Genomic DNA, 18,525 nt, shown 5'->3' on the forward strand with positions numbered 1-18,525 from the left:
CGGATCAATAGCGGGACCCCCCCCCCCCTCGTTCACTCACGACTTCTATCCGCACTCCACTATCAGCCTTCTCCCTCTTCCCCCTCTCCTGTGTACCCTCACTTCGCTCCTCGACTCTCACTTCTTCCCCCTCCCCCTCCCTTTCGTCTGTTGCTCATCTCTCCTCTCATCTCATTTCTTCTCTCACCTCTCCGCTCGTTCCTCTCTCTCCCATCCAACAATCTCTTCCCCCCGCCCCTTCGATTTCTCCCCTTTCCTCCCCCCCTCTCCTCTTCACGCCTCTCATCTCATCGCTCAACCTCTCCTCCTTTGCTCCGCCCCCACCCTCGAACCTCTCTCTCCAGGGCAGCTGAACCCACAAGCCCCGAGTAGAGTGGCAGCCAAGGCAGGGAACGCGGCTGAGCGGAGACGTCCATCGCGGAGACGGAGCGATGGAATCAGCTCGCGTGCAAGGAGCGAGATGGATCGTCGTTACATCGACGGCTTGTGGAGGGCTTCATCCAGCAGTGGAGAGAGCATGGCTGATGTTTATGTCGTACATTCCCCCCACGCGCTCTTTGGTTGGAAGCGCTCGACTCAGCCTATCATGCCTCTGGGGTCGATACAATTAGGACCATTTTGTGGGAAGCCAACCGCGGTTTGTGTTTTATGGGTTTGTTTACATATGAATGATTTGCGTGGTAGGTTTATTAAGATCTGAATTCGAGCCGAATATTTGGTCCAAACTAAATTTTTTGTCCATGAACCATGATCCACCCCCGTCCCCTTGAGCCACTTTACTGGACATCCGTGAAAAAAACCGCTTACTAGCTCATCGGATTCCTCCAACTGTATATAAATACAGTCGGGTTCTGAGTTCTCATCAATGACAAATGTCTACAAGCAGGTGGCAGCACGGTCTCTTGTAACGTATCGAGGCTTGCGACGCGCTCACATCGTTACGACGCAACGGACACGCACAGCCCCGTTCGTCACTCAAGTTCAAGTTAATTTGTTAGGCATAGCCCTGTGAGCCATTCGGCTCTTGAATTCCACTGCTGGATGACGAGTACCTCCCCACCCCACGCGAGCCGTGGGGGGGGATATGTGATCATGCCTCACCACGCTGGTCACTGCGGGATGGTGAAGGCGCGGGCAGCTTGTAAGATTTTGCTGCACTGCCCTCTACTGCGCACAGTCAACATAGCTCCACAACGTTCCTTTATTCCGTATTCACCAGATTGTAAGGCTTAGGTTGGCAGGTGCGTCTTATAATCTGGGAGGGGTGTGCGAGATCAGATTTGTATGAGCCTATTGACACGGTGCGCCAGAGCAGGTTATTACCTGGATACACAACTGTAATTTTACATATTGTTGGTTCTTTCGGTAAAATCAGGTAGATGGAAAATGAAAATGACAAATGTTACACCGACAGACCACTGCCCTATTATGGGGGGGGGGGGTGACCTGGCTAGCCCCTCCTTCTCTCAGCCCCGCCCCTCCCCAAGCCCCGCCCATCTATTTTAACACAGCTCCGCCCCTACGAGTCCCTAGCCCGCCCATCAGTGGATTCCCTCGATTCTGCTAGATTTGAGTTCTTTCGGTGACCGCGCCTTCTCTCAGCCCCGCCCCTCCCCAAGCCCCGCCCATCTATTTTAACACAGCTCCGCCCACTACGTCACTAGCCACGCCCATCAGTGGCTTCCCCGATTCTTCTAGATTTGAAGCTTTCGTGACCGCAAGGATTCATACTCTTAGGTTTTTTCGGTAAAGTCACGTAGGTAAAAAATAAATAATAAAAGATAAATAATAAAAATATACAAGGTCGGGGCCCTTGGAATTTCTCTTTACTTGATGCAGCAATCGTGCTGTGACGGTTCCACCTGAAGACGGAAGCTTGTGTTGCCACCGAAACGTCGTGATTTTATTATTTGTATTATTTATTTTATTATTTTTCTTATTTATCTTTATTTATTTATTTTTACCTACGTGACTTTACCGAAAAAACCTAAGAGTATTTCCCGATTTCTTTCGCGCTTAGCCCTGCCCCGCTTCCCATGTAGCCCCCACCCCACACCCACCCAGGTGAGCCACTCCCACCCAGGTGAGCCACTCCCACCCAGGTGAGCCACTCCCACCCAGGTGAGCCACTCCCATCCAGGTAAGCCACTCCCACCCAGGTGAGCCACTTCCACCCAGGTGAGCCACTCCCACCCAGGTGAGCCACTCCCATCCAGGTGAGCCACTCCCATCCAGGTGAGCCACTCCCATCCAGGTGAGCCACTCCCACCGCTCGGGTAACCACTCCCACTAACTACGCAGGTAGCTCCGCCCCTTTTCCCCGTATCATGGATTTAGCACGAGACAACCACAATTTGAACGAGGACAGGTTTGGTAGCTGTAATGCGCAGTCAGATCTCTTTTTATATCCTTTTTATTAAGTTCGCTTGCTTGCGTGCTTGCTTGCTTACGACCGTGACAGGTTTGGTAGCTGTAATGCGCAGTCAGATCTCTTTTTAAATCCTTTTTATTAAGTTCGCTTGCTTGCGTGCTTGCTTGCGTGCGTGCTTGCTTGCTTACGACCGTGCAAATCTTTCGGTCGTTTTTTAACCCACTTCCCGTGATCCAATCGAGCTGACATTTTGCACACAGACTCGTTGTGCGTGACAATTTATTTTCGTGAAATTTTTTTTCCAAAATGTTCCACTTTTTAGGAATTTTTGTTTTTTCATATTTAATTTAAAATACCAATGTGATAAAAATGAAACTCTTACTCAAGAAAAACAGAAATGAATAATAAAATAAAACCGATGCCACGCATATAAAGGATTTATAGTGAAAAACTTAGTTTTTACGGGTAAATTTTTTCTGTCTCTTGAGTATTTGCCCCGCCACCCCCATCGATGTCCTGTGGATGCAACCTTGGCTATGAGGTTTGCGGTGAGCCCTGCCAGAACTCTCCAAAGCCGGTTGAACTGGTCCCTGGGGCAAGCAGCCCCATCAAACGATGCCCAACCCCACACACAGTTCAAACTCAAATAGCGGTTTAATGTAAACAGAAAATAAACATCAACACGTTCACCAGAGACACCAACAATAGCAGCAATCGCCGTTCACCACTAAGCGGCGGTGGACGCCACCACGGCGCTTGTGCCAGGCTAGGTGCACCTTGAGGCCACGTGAGGTTGTCGAGGGATCGCAGACTTTATGTCCACTGGACAGACTCAGGTGGCTTGAAGATGTTAAATACCTCGCCTGGTACACAGGAGGTCGTGGGTTCGATCCCAACCCTGACGCCTGCTGTATATTTGGAGTTTGCGTGTCTCTCCCCGTGGTCGCGTGGATTTTTCTCCGGGTAATCCGGGTTTCCCCTCCACATTTGGAATCATCATCACGCGTTCACAGTATTTGGCTGCTGATGCTCGACATTTCCACGTGGTGAGCCACTTCGTAGAGCTCACATGTGCGGCCAGGTCTCTTCTGAAAAAAACGAGCTGTATAACTCAGTGGGACTTAACCCGGTAAAAAAGAATAAAGAGTTGAGTTAGGGGTTGACGGGACTGGAAACACTGGGCAGACGCACCACCTCCGCTCCCCACTCGTGGCACCGGAGTGGCAGACCAAGGACGGGGAATGCCTGAGAGTGGTGGCCGTCCCACGGCAGAGGTAGGGTGATGAAATAAAACTCTTAGTTCTTTCGGTAAAGTCACGTAGGTAAAAAATGAAATTAAAATTAATAAAAAATAAAATAAAAATCACGACGTTTCGGAGGCAACACAAGTCTCCGTCATCAGGTGGGACCGTCACAGCCAGATTTGCTGCATCAAGTGAGGCAGGGATTCAAGATGCCAGCTCTTAAATACAAGTTTACCTACGTGACTTTACCGAAAGAACTAAGAGTATGAATCCTTGCAGTCACGAAAGCTTCAAATCTAGAAGTGATGAAATAAGTTCGCGTCCAGGAGATGGACGCATTCAATGGCGGAGCCAAGATTTTCAGGTAAAAGAGGCAATCCCTCCAGCAATGAAAAATGATAGAGGAGTTGTTAGTAAGTAAGGAGTTGTCCCTTACTTTTTATTCGACGCGTGTGCGGCGATGGCGCAGCCATCGATCGAGGGTCGAATTCGAACCGCGTTGTGTGATCGGCATCGCGCTCGCTGAAGGTGAATGCCTTTAGGGAAGTCGTGTGCTGTATACGCAACTGCGCACAATTCTGAGTCACTTATAACTGTTTGCCGTTACTTATTGCCAATTATAGACTCAGACTATTGTCCTATCATCTCATAGAGGCCCTTAGCACACAATAATATGCTACACAGTGGCAGTGGGGGTCGCAAAATGCCGATTTATTACTAATAAACCTCAATGATCCGATCGAAATTATGGATTTCGATTGGATATTTGGGGGGGTCACATGCCCACCCCCCCTAGACCAGGGGCGGTTTCTTCATTAGGGCGATTGGGCGACGCACCACTAATGTCATTCAACCACAGAGTCACGCTAGCCGTCACTGTCAGCCTCTGGATATAGTCCAATCAGCGTCATGTCACGTTCTGTGGAGTACCGCCTCTTTTGGGGCGATTTCACTACGGCTGAGATTCGCCCCGAGTGGTCCCATAGACTTACATTGAAAGATGTTTTTTTTCGAACGGGGGCGCTCCAATGCATACTCTATGGCTTCCGGGAGGGCAAGCCCTAACGTGCTTACGTCATCATACGTGCTTACGTCATCATACGTGCTAACGTCATCATACGTAAGCACGTTTCATCCAACAATATAATTGATCGCTACCTAGTGGAATCTTTAATAAAATAAACTTGAGTGGTTTGTTTTAATAGTGAGTATATAAACAAACAAGATGTATTGTAAGAGTCACTTTATTTTTCATTAATATTAAAGAAGTGAAGTTGCCTTAACATGCTTAAGCTGTTAATTTATTCATTGCATGGGTGGACCTTATCCTTATCAATCATCCAGACATTTGCCCCCCCTGAGAGATTTTGCAGGAGCCGCCACTGCCCTAGACCGTGAGAGAGATCGCGACGGTCTGGCGAGGTCTCCATACCGCAGCTGATTGACCATGGCTGAATGACAATTAGCAGAAATTACACCGAATACCATTAAACAGACACACAAAGAACTCGCCAAACACGATTCAAACGTAATGTTTTTTTTGTCCTTTTATTGATTTATTATTCCAGGTTTGTCTAATTATCAGGTGACCGATAAACGTAACGACAGTCATGAAGTAGGTGTTACTCTATAACAAAAAAAATGTTGTTTCATCGCATGTAATTTCTTTTTTTTTTACAGTTTTGAGCAGCAAGCATCTACACTATAAGACTTTAGTAAAAGGAGGAGGGGGTAACTCCAGAGAAAGGAGAAACTGGGGGGGGGGGGGGGGCTTGCCACAAACACTACTGCACTCTCACCGAGACCCCCACGACGCCACACGGAGTCACTCCCATCCCCGATCCCCACAAGCAGCAGGGCAGTGACACCTCCAGACACCGGAACCCTGTGAACTTCCGATTGCACCCTTGTTGTGGTATCAAGGGGCTCTTCTTAAAGGAGCCTCGGTGTGGGATGCGGGTGGACAAATCTCCACTGACCCTATAAGCCACACGGAGGCATCTTCCCCTGGCCGAGGGCCGCGACTTTACGCGCCTATTCTCTCGTGCTGACGCTCCAGCCGGCTGGTTGGGCCGTGGAGTTTTTCAATTCGAAATCCGCAGGAGCAACACTGCCGGGGTGCTCAAGGAGAACTCCGCTTCCAGGGGGGGGGGGGGGCGGGGGAGTTAGCGCTCGCACAAGCCGGTCCCGCAGAACAATATTTTTTTCCCCCGTTTAAAATGAAAGTGATTTTGAAAATGTAAAAAAAAAAGTAGGTATCCGCGCCTCCTTCGAGCTGCCTGGAAAGAGGCTCCGCGCTTGGCTCGCGAGCCGCGGTTTGGCCACTCAGTGTCCTCTAAATACCCGGGGCTCTTTCAGGGGGTGGTCGGTGGGGTGCGCTGGTAGACCCATTTGATTAACAAAACCCTCTATTCTTTCCATTAAGACCAAATTATCCCAATTTACATAATTCGATTTTGATATAAGGAATATAAATTCTGGAGCGCGCAATCCAGTCAGTGCTGCAGTCATTGCCGCAGAGTTTCAGTGCCAAACTGCGACTGCATTGGCCGCGTGACATCTCCACGCGGCGTGGAGACGCCACCGGCAAACACCTCGGCCGTGCTTGGCACGATTTCCACTTCTGGCCTTCGACAGTTGTGATTTTTAATGCTCATTTTTATATTTAGCACGACAGGACTTGGTACAAGCCCACGCTATACCACCAAGTCGTTCCCGGATGACGATCCTCGAATCCACGGGGAGGAAGGGGGCATCACGAAGGCAGGTCCCATGGCAATGCCACCCACAGGAACGCACGGCGCAGCTTTCCCGGCCTTTACCAAATCCGTCCGACGCGGGAAACGTGCGCAGCAGATGCCGCGATTTGCATTTGCAAACTATTGGGTGCAAACGGAGAAAGGCGGTAGCACGGTGGGATGAACACTGCGGCCGTGTGGAACCCTGGTGGCGTTGCTCTAACCCTACACACACGAGCGCGCACTACCGGGACACCGATGGCTGAAGCCCGCGCGAGCAACAATATTGTTATGGCTGGATTCCACAAACCAGACTGGCTTCCTTTGAACATTTCGGAGCGGTTTCACCGGGCGGGAGGTTTTTTTTATTCTGCGATGTCACTGCCGAACTTCAAAACACCATCCCCCTCCCCCTCCCCCAGCCAAAAAGTTTAGAACAAAATACAGGCAACTCTCGATTATCCAGGAGTTCAGAGGCGGGGGAGGAGAAGGGGTGGGGGCGAGGGATGGCCTGGATAAAGCAAAAACACGAACATGTATTTTAGGCTGGAGAAAACGTATGCATTGTTGATCCATGTACACAAAGTGTTGCCCCATTTGCATCGCTTCTTACTCGGTGTGTGCTCGCCAGCTTGTGTGTGGTCACGTCGGGGCGCTGCGTCACTGACCCTTCGAGCGGTGGAGGAGCTGCTTAGGCGATTTAAGCCGGCGTGCAAGTTAGAGGCGAGCGAATACGGAACCGCGGGTCGTCGTCAACCCCACGGACAATCGAGGGTGAATTGAATGTTCGCTTGGGGAGGGGGAGTCGTGGCCACTGCCCTCGGGCAGTTTTGCATTCAGAAACAGCGGTTTTTATTTCACGAATCTCTACCACCATCGTTCGCGGCTCGCTCTAATCAGCTCGCCGGGTAGCAAATAAGCCAACGTCATCTCCACGACACAGGATAAGGAACGCAACGTAAAATAACAATCGGAGAAAGTCTGAATCGAGCATAGTAGTGGTGATGAAAACGGGGCGGCGATTATAACCCTCGTAACATTTCTTAAAGATATTTTTTGTTGCCGTTGCAAATATTCGGGATGGAGGTAATGTTTGGGATGAGTTAACAGAAGCGGCGGGGGAGGGGGGGGTAAGGATGGTCGGGAAAGTCAGTGAGCACCTCCCAGGTGGACCTGCACATCGAGCTAATTCGCGTGTTTGTGGGGGGGGGGGGGGGCTCGTTGTGTTCCCGTGTTTTGTTGGTCGGGGGTTTTTTTTATTTACGAGACGGGCAATAAACACGACACGGAGTCCATCACGTCGCAACCACGACGGTACACGCAATGTGAATATAAACACGCAGGGAAGAGCAACGGGGAAAAAAACAAAAAAACAGGACAACGAAATAAGACACGTTATTTACATCAGTCCACGCACCGCCAAGAAACCAAAAAAACGAGGAACGATTTACTGCGACGGCTTTCCCCGTCCGCTCTATCATACAACGTGTTCTGGCCATGAGGTTTTCGTTTAAAATATGTAAAAGTGTGAACCAAATCGCGCGCTGACCAAACGAACCCCACAAAACATATATTCGAGAGAAAAAAAAGGATGAGTTGGAGGGAAATGGGGGGGGGGGGCGCCTCTCTATCGCTGACACTTATGTATAATATTTACACGTTTTATTTGACATTTTTGTGTGCGTGAAGTCTGTACGACGCTGTTGCCATTGTGACGACACGCCTCGCGCAGCCTGCCGCAGTGGCTGGGGGAGGAGGGGGGGGGGTAAAACGTCGTCCCCCATCCGTGACCCCAAAAAAGGACACGCACACACATACACAGGGGGCGGGAGAATGTTTTTTTTTGATACTCGAACCCTGTGTGAGAAACGAATCTCGCTCTTGGTTTTTGTTTGTTGCTTTACTAAAGCCGCAGTCGCGCAGGGATGCGTGCTGTCAACGGAAGCAAAACGAAATGCCGTTAATTCTCGCCGTGCTCTTATCGTCTCGAAGCGGGTAATCGTCGTAGTCTCTACCACCGAGTCACGGGGTGAAGGAGAGGGGGCTGTGGGGCTGATGTTGTCATTTGATAGCTGTTGATGATGGCGGTTAAATGGCATTTTAGGCCATTGCGTTTCAAGTCATATACAAGTAACTCTCGTTTGCCAAATAAAATAAAATACACCCCACCCACCCCCCCATACCGATAACGACAGAATGTTTACATATCGTGAACGCGTTGATAATGAAACAATGAAATGCGGGTGCAGCAGACACGGCCGCGTGCGTGCCTCTGTCTCTCGCACGCGCTCAGGTGCAACTCCGATCATCACGGCTGGCTGCCTACGTACGTACGGTGGTGCGAAGCAAGTTCAACATACATAATAATCAACCCAAGCCCACCAAATCTTCCACCAATTTTATTTCAAACATTAATTCTTCCCCCCCCCCCCATCTCCCTCCGGGTGCGAATCAGCGTCATGCACCGAACTCGCCCCCCCCCCCCCCCCGACAACTCCCCCCCCCGCCACCTTCCCCAGCCGTTCCTTAGCTCGCAGCCGCCGCCGCCGCCACTCTGCTGAGATGCCTCTCGAATGGGTGATATCACTGTGCCTACCGGACCTGGGAGACCTCTCTGCAGGGGTGCAGCGCACGGGGCGAGGGGAGGGGAGAGCGGACGGGTTGATGAGAAGGGTTGCTAAGATGTTTGTGAGTGGCCGGTGATTTCAATCAGACGACTGAACCCCAATTGTGCCGCCGATCTTCATCCATTACAGGCGCACGAAGACAATCTCGTGGACCCGTGAGTCAATCTGCGCGTTTCCGTCGAGGGGGGCAGTAAGCGTGCGTTGGTGGCATCGGTATGGAATTCAAATGAAGCACACATTGACAGGAGGCCGCTAACACTGGCCACGTGTAATATCATCTGTTTAGGGGGCTTTTTTCTCTATTCTCTCCCGGAACGCGTTTTATTAGAATTGTATGTCACAAGAGGCGAATTCATAAATCCCCGTGCCAGTTGAACTTTTCGAGATTGGATTCCAAATAAAAACAAAGCATCACTTTCTTATCATTCATATCCGCGAAATTTGACGTGGGTCACTTTCAATCGTAACGTTTTTTTGATTACCGTTCTACTACTGTCTTACGTTACTTTTAAATGCGCCCGATAATTTTAAAAAAATTATTATTATCGATTTCCCACGGAAGAACCTGAAGTGGCGACACGTTTGTTGGTTCTTTCAAGAGAATACCGGCATATTCACACACGCGTTACCAAGACACGCCGCTCTAATCCGGACGCAACAAGCAACAGTTTTCGATCAACTGCCCCAGGACAATTCAAACGCGAATCCCAGAGTTAAATGGGGAGGAGGGGGGGAGCACCCCCCCCCCAACCCCGCCCTCTCCCCACCCCCCCCCCCCCCCCGCACAATCAATGTTAAAGTCGCAATAACTTCACGCTGTACAACACTCGTACATAAATGTTACACAACGTGACACGCATGTAAGAATGCTTCAAAATAATGTTCACGTATGTTGAATAATAACAATAGCCATCATGAAACACCAACCCCCACCCCTTCCCCCTTTGCTTATTATTCGACAATGGGATGACCCCACAGCGGCTTGCCCCCCCCCTTTCAAAATCCGCAATGGTTCCACCCACCCACCCAGCCCTCACCGCACACCTTGATCGAGGTCAAGTCACGTGGGTTATAAGAGGGTGAAGTTGTCAACCTTGCTCAGGACGGCAAAACGCATTACTCGTTCCGCTTAGCGGCTGAGCAGAGGTCGGCGTTAAGCATCCGAGCCAGGGCAAGCTCCAGCTGTCCTCGTACGATTTTTTTTTTAAACGCGGGTTAGCCTCTTACCGACGTAATCCGTACACGCCTTCAAACGTGCTCTCGGTGAGAAGCTGCGATGGACGAAGTGTCCGAACGTGGGCTCGCAATGAAGCAGAGCAGCACGGCTGGAAGGCTGGGAAGATCAAGAAGGGGGCGACTTGGTTTGGCGCAAGAAGCAACACAAACCATCCTCCCCTCCCAACCCCACTGGAACCGCACGCCGTACGTGCACGCGTCGGACTCGTCACACGCATGCACGCGCACACCACGTGCAAAGTTCAAAAATAAAAAGTTCAAGCGAATTTTGTACTTCCGCAGCACCAGCGTCTGGCACCATGGGCTGCTACGCTGGTGTCGTCAAGATGACTACACGGGTGACGACAGCAGAGGCTTTCGACGTTCACCGCACCTTTCTGCATCGCTTTCTCGTCTGTGCATCGCTTTCTCGTCTGTGCACGCGTTCTTGCCGAGATGGAGGTCTGCGAGTCTCGACGGTTCGCCAACGGCCGAGCCGCCAGAGAACATTTTAATTAAAACGCAACGAGTCAACTGACCGAGAACGTCATTTTACACGCCCCAGACACCCAACTCCACCCCTGCCGCAAATTAATTTGCTTTATTTAGTCACCTTTGGCACTGCATTACACACCGCAAGCAGCCACTGGCAGTGCCGTGGATTCAATGTACAGTAGTTGATTATATATACTTATTAATAACAACAATATTCGTAGCAATGACAAGAGGCCATTTAAATAGACGGGCCACGTGGCCACCAGACGCCCTGGTGAGGTGGCCGGGGGACGACAGTGGTTCGATGGCAATGAGCGACCTCTTCCCCACCCCCATCACCCCAACTTCTGTACGACCTCTGACCCCTCTCGCTCCACTGCCGCTGCACACAGCAGCGTACACCGTAGTTAGAGGGGCGGGAATCAACTCAAAAGACGACGACGACGATGATGACAACGGTGACGACACAAACAATGGAACGACAAAACTACAAAACCTGTAAAAGACGTTCGTAAAAAAACGCCCCTCCCGCTCCGCGTTAAGAAGTCACGCTTCGGATCTCGCGGTGGGTTAAGATGCGTTCCAGGGTTACGGGGTCAGATGACAGAAGAGGGAGGGGGGTCCTCCCCTACCCCCCCCCCCCAGAAGGGTAGACGCAGACCGGTGGCCACTCATCTCGTGTTCATTGTAAACATAGAGTGCGGATGTCTTGCCGCTAGGGGACAGTGGTGACAGCTGTTACTGCTACTGCCGCCACTGATCATGAGTCCCAGTGGGCAAGGGGCCTGGGGGGGGGGGGGTGTTGCGGGGTATAGGGGGGCATGTGGGGGATGCGGGGGAATCAACCTGAGGCATCGGTCGCCAGGGCTCCGATCGCTCCTCCTTCTAAACGAGCAACGGGGGATCTCGCGCATCATCCACGGCTCGCGTGCACAGCAACGATCAGAAGTCAGTCTTGTTTTAAAAACAACAAAAAAAGCAGTAACAACCTAGCCCCTACATCGCTCACCACCACCACCACCCTTCCTCCCCATGACCCAAACCAAAACACACAAACGACGAACCCTGAACTTCACAACGGCTGGGGGCTTGTGTGACACACAGACGGCGCCGTGCATGCGACGGTGCAGTGGCGGGTCGAATTGGAGAAGCCACAAGGGTGGCCACGAACGCTCCGTGATCGACGGTGCCCGGACAGGGGCAGGGGGGGGGCGTCGGTCAAAGTGGGGTCCCTTTTTTCAATCTTATTTCGCGTGAAAAAAAAAATAACAACGAAGCAATAAATAGAAACGATTAAAAAAAACGACTGGTGGAAGGAAATACAAACGGTACAAAATAAACTGGAAAACGTAACTAAACAGAACTTCCAAACCAATGGGTTGTGCACGTCAGTTATGGTCCGAAGGAGCTCGAGGTTTGGGTTGGGCATTGTGGGTGTGGCGGAGTAAGTGGACAAATAAATTCAGCACGACTTTCTTGACCAATGCCACCGGCCCGAGGTGTATGGGGCTAGCGGTCGGGCTAGCGGTCGGGCTAGCGGTCGGGCTAGCGGTCGGGCTAGCGGTCAGGCTAGCGGTCGGGCACTGCTGGAGGGGAGACAGTCCAGGCCTTGGCGCTGTGTGCGTGCTGACGTTCGGGGGCTCCGGGTTGGGCAGGGCGATGGCCGGCGCTGGCAGCATTCCGGGACGGGGTAACGCAGCTCCCATCATACGTCGAGAAACTTGGAGCCGCCGTTCTTGGCTTGGAAGGGCTCGGACCACATGCGTCGCAAGTCGCCCTGGACAGAAAACAGCCACGCGCAAGCGCGGATGGGTGTTAGGGTGTTAGGTGCTGCACATAAACAAAGTGAGATTTCTGTACTGTAACGCTACTTTTCTGCACACCAGCCAATCACCTTGCAAAAGGTCTCGTGCGGCGCAAACGTGCTCTCAAATTGACAACGAGTGGAAGTTCACGTACGTGTTATGTAGGAACGAAACATTCCTTCCGCTGCTGATGACATTTAACAGAAAACAGGGGGGGGGGGGGGTGTAGTGGTGTGGGGGGCCCGGGAAAGATGACCGAGCGGAAATTACCCCTTCAAGTCACTTCGCAGAAGCCGCTCGCCAGAAACGCTCGGCGGTGGCGCTCCTGTGCCCGAGCGGGAAAGCTTTTTCAAGATGAAGAGGGCAAATTGCTGGTGGCCATGGGGGTCACCAAGGGGGGGAAGGGGGGGGCGGTGTCGGGGAAGGAGGGGGATAGAATTTCACTTGGGCCCAGCACGAGATGGAGAGAGACTGTTACCATCCCCCCACCGGTGTTCTCAGGGCCATGCCTCCCAAAGCTGAAATGTGCTACATGAACCCTTCCCCAATTCCGACGACGTACGTCGACATCATCAGTTTCTCTTCCGATTTCGTTCAATCGGAATAAAAACATAAATAAACTTCATCGGTACACCTTCAGGGTCGGATGACGTACCGAAGATCCCACAAGGTCATGCGGGAAGGGCGTGGCACAGTTTGGCGCCAGCCATCGCAGAGTGCAGCAAGCCTTCGCCACTTGACTTAGCCTCAAAATGCACCTAAGCCTGGCGCGTGCGCCATGGTAACGTCGCCAACAACAGCAGCTGCTGCTGTTGTTGTTGTTGAGTGTGTGCGTCGTTGTTGCGCATGCGCTGTTGTTGCGTGTGCATCCAGAGTGAGAGCAGTCACCTTGAGATAGGCCATCGTGAGCAGCGGCAGCAGCGTGAAGGGCACCAGGTAGAGCAGTGCAGGCTGGGCGGCCCGGTGGATGCGGGACGCGATGGTGGCCGTCAGAAGACCTGAACACCACCCCCCCACCACCACCAACCCAGCCACGCACACAGAGGCCACCGGACACGCACGCACACCGAGACAATGATCCGACGATTGACAGGGCGTCCCCTGGAAAAATACACTCAATCGCTCACGTGTGTACAAGTGGTAAGGAGCGGTAGTGTAGCGGTCAGTGCGCTACGTTACGAACCCGGTCACCTGAGTTGAATTCCCGCTGAAAACCAATAATAGTGGCGAATATTTTAACCGGTCCTGAGCCTCGACTCAACCTCTAATGAGTACCTGGTGCGGTGTGTAAACATCGCCACTAGGCGGTCGGGCATGGTGCCGGACACCCACTCCCTGGTGTGCCGTGCCGGCCTTCATTAGGCACCCGCTAACAGCACTTGCCCCAACAGTCTGTTAAGCGCCGCGGGCGCTCCCCAACATGCGATGCGGCCGGTGGTTGTTTGCCGAACGGCGCGTCTGGACACAAGAGGGCTCGCGATTGGTGGTGCGATGCCGTGACTCGCCCGGCTCGGCCAATGGGGGCGCGCGTCGAGTGCGCAAACGGAGAGTTCGCGGGAAGGCAATGGCGTGGCCGCCTCTCGATTGGCTGGAGTCCGACACGCCCACCCAACCGCTCAGTGAGACAGCTCCCTTGAGACTGTTAGCCGATGTCGCGATGCGCTCCGGGCTAGACTGGCCCTTCAATGGAAAAGCGCTCCCCCGAGGTGCTTTGGAGCACTGCTCATCGAACGCAAGCCCGCACAGCATGCTAAGTGCGTATTTTGGAGTAATCACTAAGAGAGAGAGAGAGAGAGGGTTGAGTAAAGCATTTTGGACAGAACAGTGACGCACCGATTATGCCCGTCATTAAAGCCAAATAAATCGAGCGGGAGACGGGCAGCACGGGTCACGAAACGTGACTGACGAGAGATGGGAGACGACTTCACAGCGGAGAGGAGACCGAGGTAAGAGAAGAGAAGCAGGAAAGAAGTCAGCGGGAAACGCGGTAGCGGCGAAACGACATCGCAGAGTTCAGAAGTCACGAATGAAGAGGAGCAACATGGGCAAAGAAGAGCGATGGGGAGACAAGCAGCAGGTGGAAGTTTCAGGCTGGCAACAACAGCAACAGCAGCAGCAGCAGCAAGAGCACCAGCGGCAGCATCCACTGTTGGCTTCGAGCGGCGTTACCGATGAAGTATCCGATGAGGGTGCAGTGGAAGTAGGAGACGCGCTGCATGCGGCTGGGGAACGCTGCGTCTGGGTCCACGCCGTTCGCCTGCTTCTTGTAGTTGTCGTAGCGCAGCACGAAGCATAGCAGCAGACCGGGCATCACGATGTCGCCGATGCCCAACATGGAGAAGTGGCTTCCACTCGAACTGAGCACGCGCACACGCACGGAGATGCCACGTGAAGAAAACTAAACTAAACTATCTTCTTGACAGACCTGTTCTTCACCCGAGGACGGCTGCTAGCGTTGTGGCCGAAACGTCGTGAGAATTATTTTATTATGTTTTATTTTTATTATTTTATTACTTCCCTTCTACGTGACTTTACCGAAAGAACCAAGAAGATGAATCCCTGCAGTCACGAAAGCTTTAAATCGAAATAAACTAAACTATGTTTTATTTTACCAGGGAAGGCCCACTGACCTGGCCATCACAAATTATCGTTCAACGAAGTGGCTTATCATGTAGAAATTTATAGCACCCAAATACTCTTAATGTATGTTGATTCTAAATGTGGAGGGAAAAACCCAGAGGATACGGATAAAAATTCACACGACCACGGGGAGAAAGAATGCCAACTCCAAATATAGAGGCATCAGAATCCGAATCGAACCCACGACCTCCTGTATACCAGGTGAGGTAGTTAACATCTCGCCACCATAGCGCCCAAGCCTTATAGTCTGCTGGGAGACGGCATTGCTTAGATGTTGGGTTCGAATCCAGATTTAAGTCGCCTATGATTAACTAGAGTTGTCAAGCGTGGTGTGTTAATGGTCTCGGCTCAGTCGTCATTGACTGCACAATTAACCCCGCTATTACATTGCATTCGCTACTGCACTTAATTTGACTGAATTTCAGGCCCAAGGATTAAAATATCAGGTCGAACGTAACGCGACGAGCATTTCCCTCGGGCAGAGTTGGCGGTAAAATAGTCGCCCCGTTCTCCATGAACCGGAGCTCACGTGAACGGATCTCAGAGGCAGCTCTGTGGTATTCCACTTGAGTGGGCTGTCGTCAAACACTACGGGGTCGCGCGCGTCGCTCCGCGGGAGAGATCTGAACGGATTCTTTGTCTCATCTGGTCCAACCCATGCGAGACTAGGCTCTAAGGAAAGCTGTCTCGGGTGTGGACCAATCAACTTCAAGGACAGTGTACATTATCAGAGTTATGTCTTTTGTTTGTATTATGACTGCAGGTATTGCGGTTTATGCAAACATGACTCCTTGTAAAAAGGTGTCAGTTTTGTTACCAGATAGAAGGGTAAAAAAAACCAATTATCAAAAAAAAACGAATTGTACTTGCGTCCAACTTCAATAAATCAATCCGCGCTGCCCATCAACGCTGCTCCCCCCAACCCCCCCAACCACCTCCCTACCCCACAACCCCCCCCACCTCCCCGCCCCCACCTGGGGAAGACGAGCTTCCCGGGCAGCGAGAGGCGGGGGCCGTCGCGCCCCCCCTGCGGGAAGTGCAGCTTGCGCGACAGCACGTCGATAGGGTTGTCGGCCGGCTGCGTGGCCACCTTCACCATCACGTTGCTGCTGAAGATGTACGCGGAGAAGAACACCTGCTCGCACGCACACACACAAACACAAGACAAAGATCCCCCATTAAAGCCTTCATGGATTGTTGGGGCAAGTGCTGTTAGCGGAGAAGCGCCAATGAAGGCCGGCACGGTACAGCGCCACGCTCGACCGCTTTTGTCTAAGAAGTGGCGTTGTTCACACACCGCACCGGGTACTCGAACTGGGGTTGTTGGGTTTGTAGTGCAGAGCGCCGACCGTTGGGCGCCATGCACAGGCACACGAGTCGCCACGTCACTCAATTGGGACCATACGTTGGGACTCTTGATACAAGCACCTCTGTTGCCCACGTCAGCAATTGTTTCTTGCTGTGGTTGTCCTACCTGATGACGGACGCTTGTGTTGCGCCCGAAACGTCGTGATTTAATTTATTTTATTTTATACCTACGTGACTTTACATAAAGAACTAAAGAGTATGAGTCGCAATCATCGCCCCTTACTACTGGCTAAACTAATGCCTCAGGTCACCCTTGCAAATGGGACTAACCCTGGTTTGGAGTTCCCGCCTGGTTAAACTACGTCGTTCCTCGGGTTCGTGTTTCACGATATATGATAGGATATTACATTATTATATTTCACGGTGTGACCATTGTCGCGATATCAGCTACATGGCCAACTTTCGCCGACACGCCTCTACTGAAAGAGACGAGCCGCGACGACAATTAACAGACCTCGACCAATCACGAATAATCGCGGTAACGCCTCGTCGGTAGCCGGTGCACGAACACGAAAAAATATTCAACGGAGACAATCAACGGGTGTACGGCGGCGTGCTCGCGAGGACACGCGAGGGCCATACCCAGAAGACGTCGTAGATGAGCAGGCCGGAGAGCAGCAGGCAGGACACCTTGAGGCTGGGCAGTCGCACGAACGCGATCATCGCGACACACAGGCCCATCGCTAGTGCTGCACACGCAGACGCACGGGCGCAAAGGGAAGAAGAGGCATTCGCATCACCCCGACTCTCATGAGCAGGGCTGCCATAAAAGCTCGCATGCTGTGCAAAGGTTTATGTTACCATGAAGAGACATGATGGCAGATTTATTTTCACACACCTCCCCGTGTTTACGGTGTGTTGTTTAAAAGAACGTTTTGTATCTTTTTGGAATTTATATTTTCGCACAGGGTGGAGCCCGAGGTGCAGTTGTTCCCGTAGCGCGCTATGAATCCCGTGCTTTGTGTTTCGACTCCTCCGTGGACTATTAACGGCGCTTTGCATGTGTTCTTCACAAGTTATGTTTTTAATGGGCTCCCATTCACGGAGTCCACCCGGCCCTGATCTGGTATCACGAAACAGGCGGCTGCCACCACTGTCGGAGTGGTGCGCGTCATTAACATCAGCATCAGTCACCAGCAGCAGCTTTTATAGAATCTTTATCGTCACAAGCAGCTGTAGTAACAGACGTACCACCAACAGAATCATTAGCAGCAGCAACAGCATCATCAACATCATTTATTCCTAGCAGCGGCTTTTGTCTAGCCATCGAACTAAGACGATCACTGCATTGTGTGCTTTCAGATCCGCTTCTGTGGCTGTCTGGAATGCTCTTCCTTCCAATATTTGGAAACCACTGGAGATATGCACTTTGACATCTAAATTGAAAACAATTTTTTTTGGAACTGCTTTTTGTGTTTAGTCTGTTGTCCTTCCAACGCCCCTTCGATTTAGCATTGTCGGCTACATATTGTGCGAAAGAAGTTCAACATACATACAAACATCATCAGCAGCAAAAGCATTTGTATTATGTTCCTGGCCAAAATCATAATCTCCACCGTGAGGCCATTCGCCTCTAACAGGGAGCGCGGTGCGAGAGAGTTCCCAACGGCCTCTCTCCGTCTCTTGAGAGCGAGAAACGATACCGACAGCACGTGAGAACGACTGCAAGCGGGGCACGAAGATCAATACCGTCCATGAGCAACCAGTGTCCGGTGAGCACCCAGATGAGGACGAGGGCGATGGAGAGCGAGAACGAGAGCAGCTCGGCCGTTGTGAAGCGACCGCAGCAGCCAAACGAGATCCTGCGGGGGGGAAGGGGGGGGGGGGCAACGCACGGAAGACAACGCGCGGATCAAATCGGACCCAACTCCGGCGAGCGAGACAACTCAGCTCCGCATGCCAACCCATCTCATCACAACCCAGCGGCGTAGCCACCGAGTGTGCAGGCTGTGCAACTGCACCGGGGCCCAAGGGCGGGAGGGGCTCAGACACCGGGGCTATGAGCAGTGGGGGAAATTGGAT

At 51.9% G+C, this 18,525-nt stretch overlaps 1 protein-coding gene across 2 annotated transcripts in view; it reads right to left on the reverse strand.

The window, feature by feature from the left end:
• Positions 1–10,013: 10,013 nt before the first annotated feature.
• SPPL3 (signal peptide peptidase like 3) overlaps positions 10,014–18,525 on the reverse strand; it is an 86,537-nt gene continuing 78,025 nt past the window's right edge. For both annotated transcript variants that reach the window (XM_061562008.1, XM_061562010.1), the window contains exons 6-11: positions 18,193–18,305; positions 17,086–17,192; positions 16,110–16,270; positions 14,665–14,852; positions 13,384–13,493; positions 10,014–12,467 (exon numbers count right to left, since the gene is read on the reverse strand). In XM_061562008.1, the coding sequence (XP_061417992.1) occupies positions 12,396–12,467; positions 13,384–13,493; positions 14,665–14,852; positions 16,110–16,270; positions 17,086–17,192; positions 18,193–18,305 (751 nt within the window). In that variant the 3' untranslated portion in view covers positions 10,014–12,395. The remainder of the gene's footprint in view (positions 12,468–13,383; positions 13,494–14,664; positions 14,853–16,109; positions 16,271–17,085; positions 17,193–18,192; positions 18,306–18,525) is intronic.

The sequence above is a fragment of the Lethenteron reissneri genome, chromosome 28, assembly GCF_015708825.2.
Source record: "Lethenteron reissneri isolate LAM-NWPU_2019-01 chromosome 28, ASM1570882v1, whole genome shotgun sequence".
Taxonomy (NCBI): Eukaryota; Metazoa; Chordata; class Hyperoartia; order Petromyzontiformes; family Petromyzontidae; genus Lethenteron; species Lethenteron reissneri.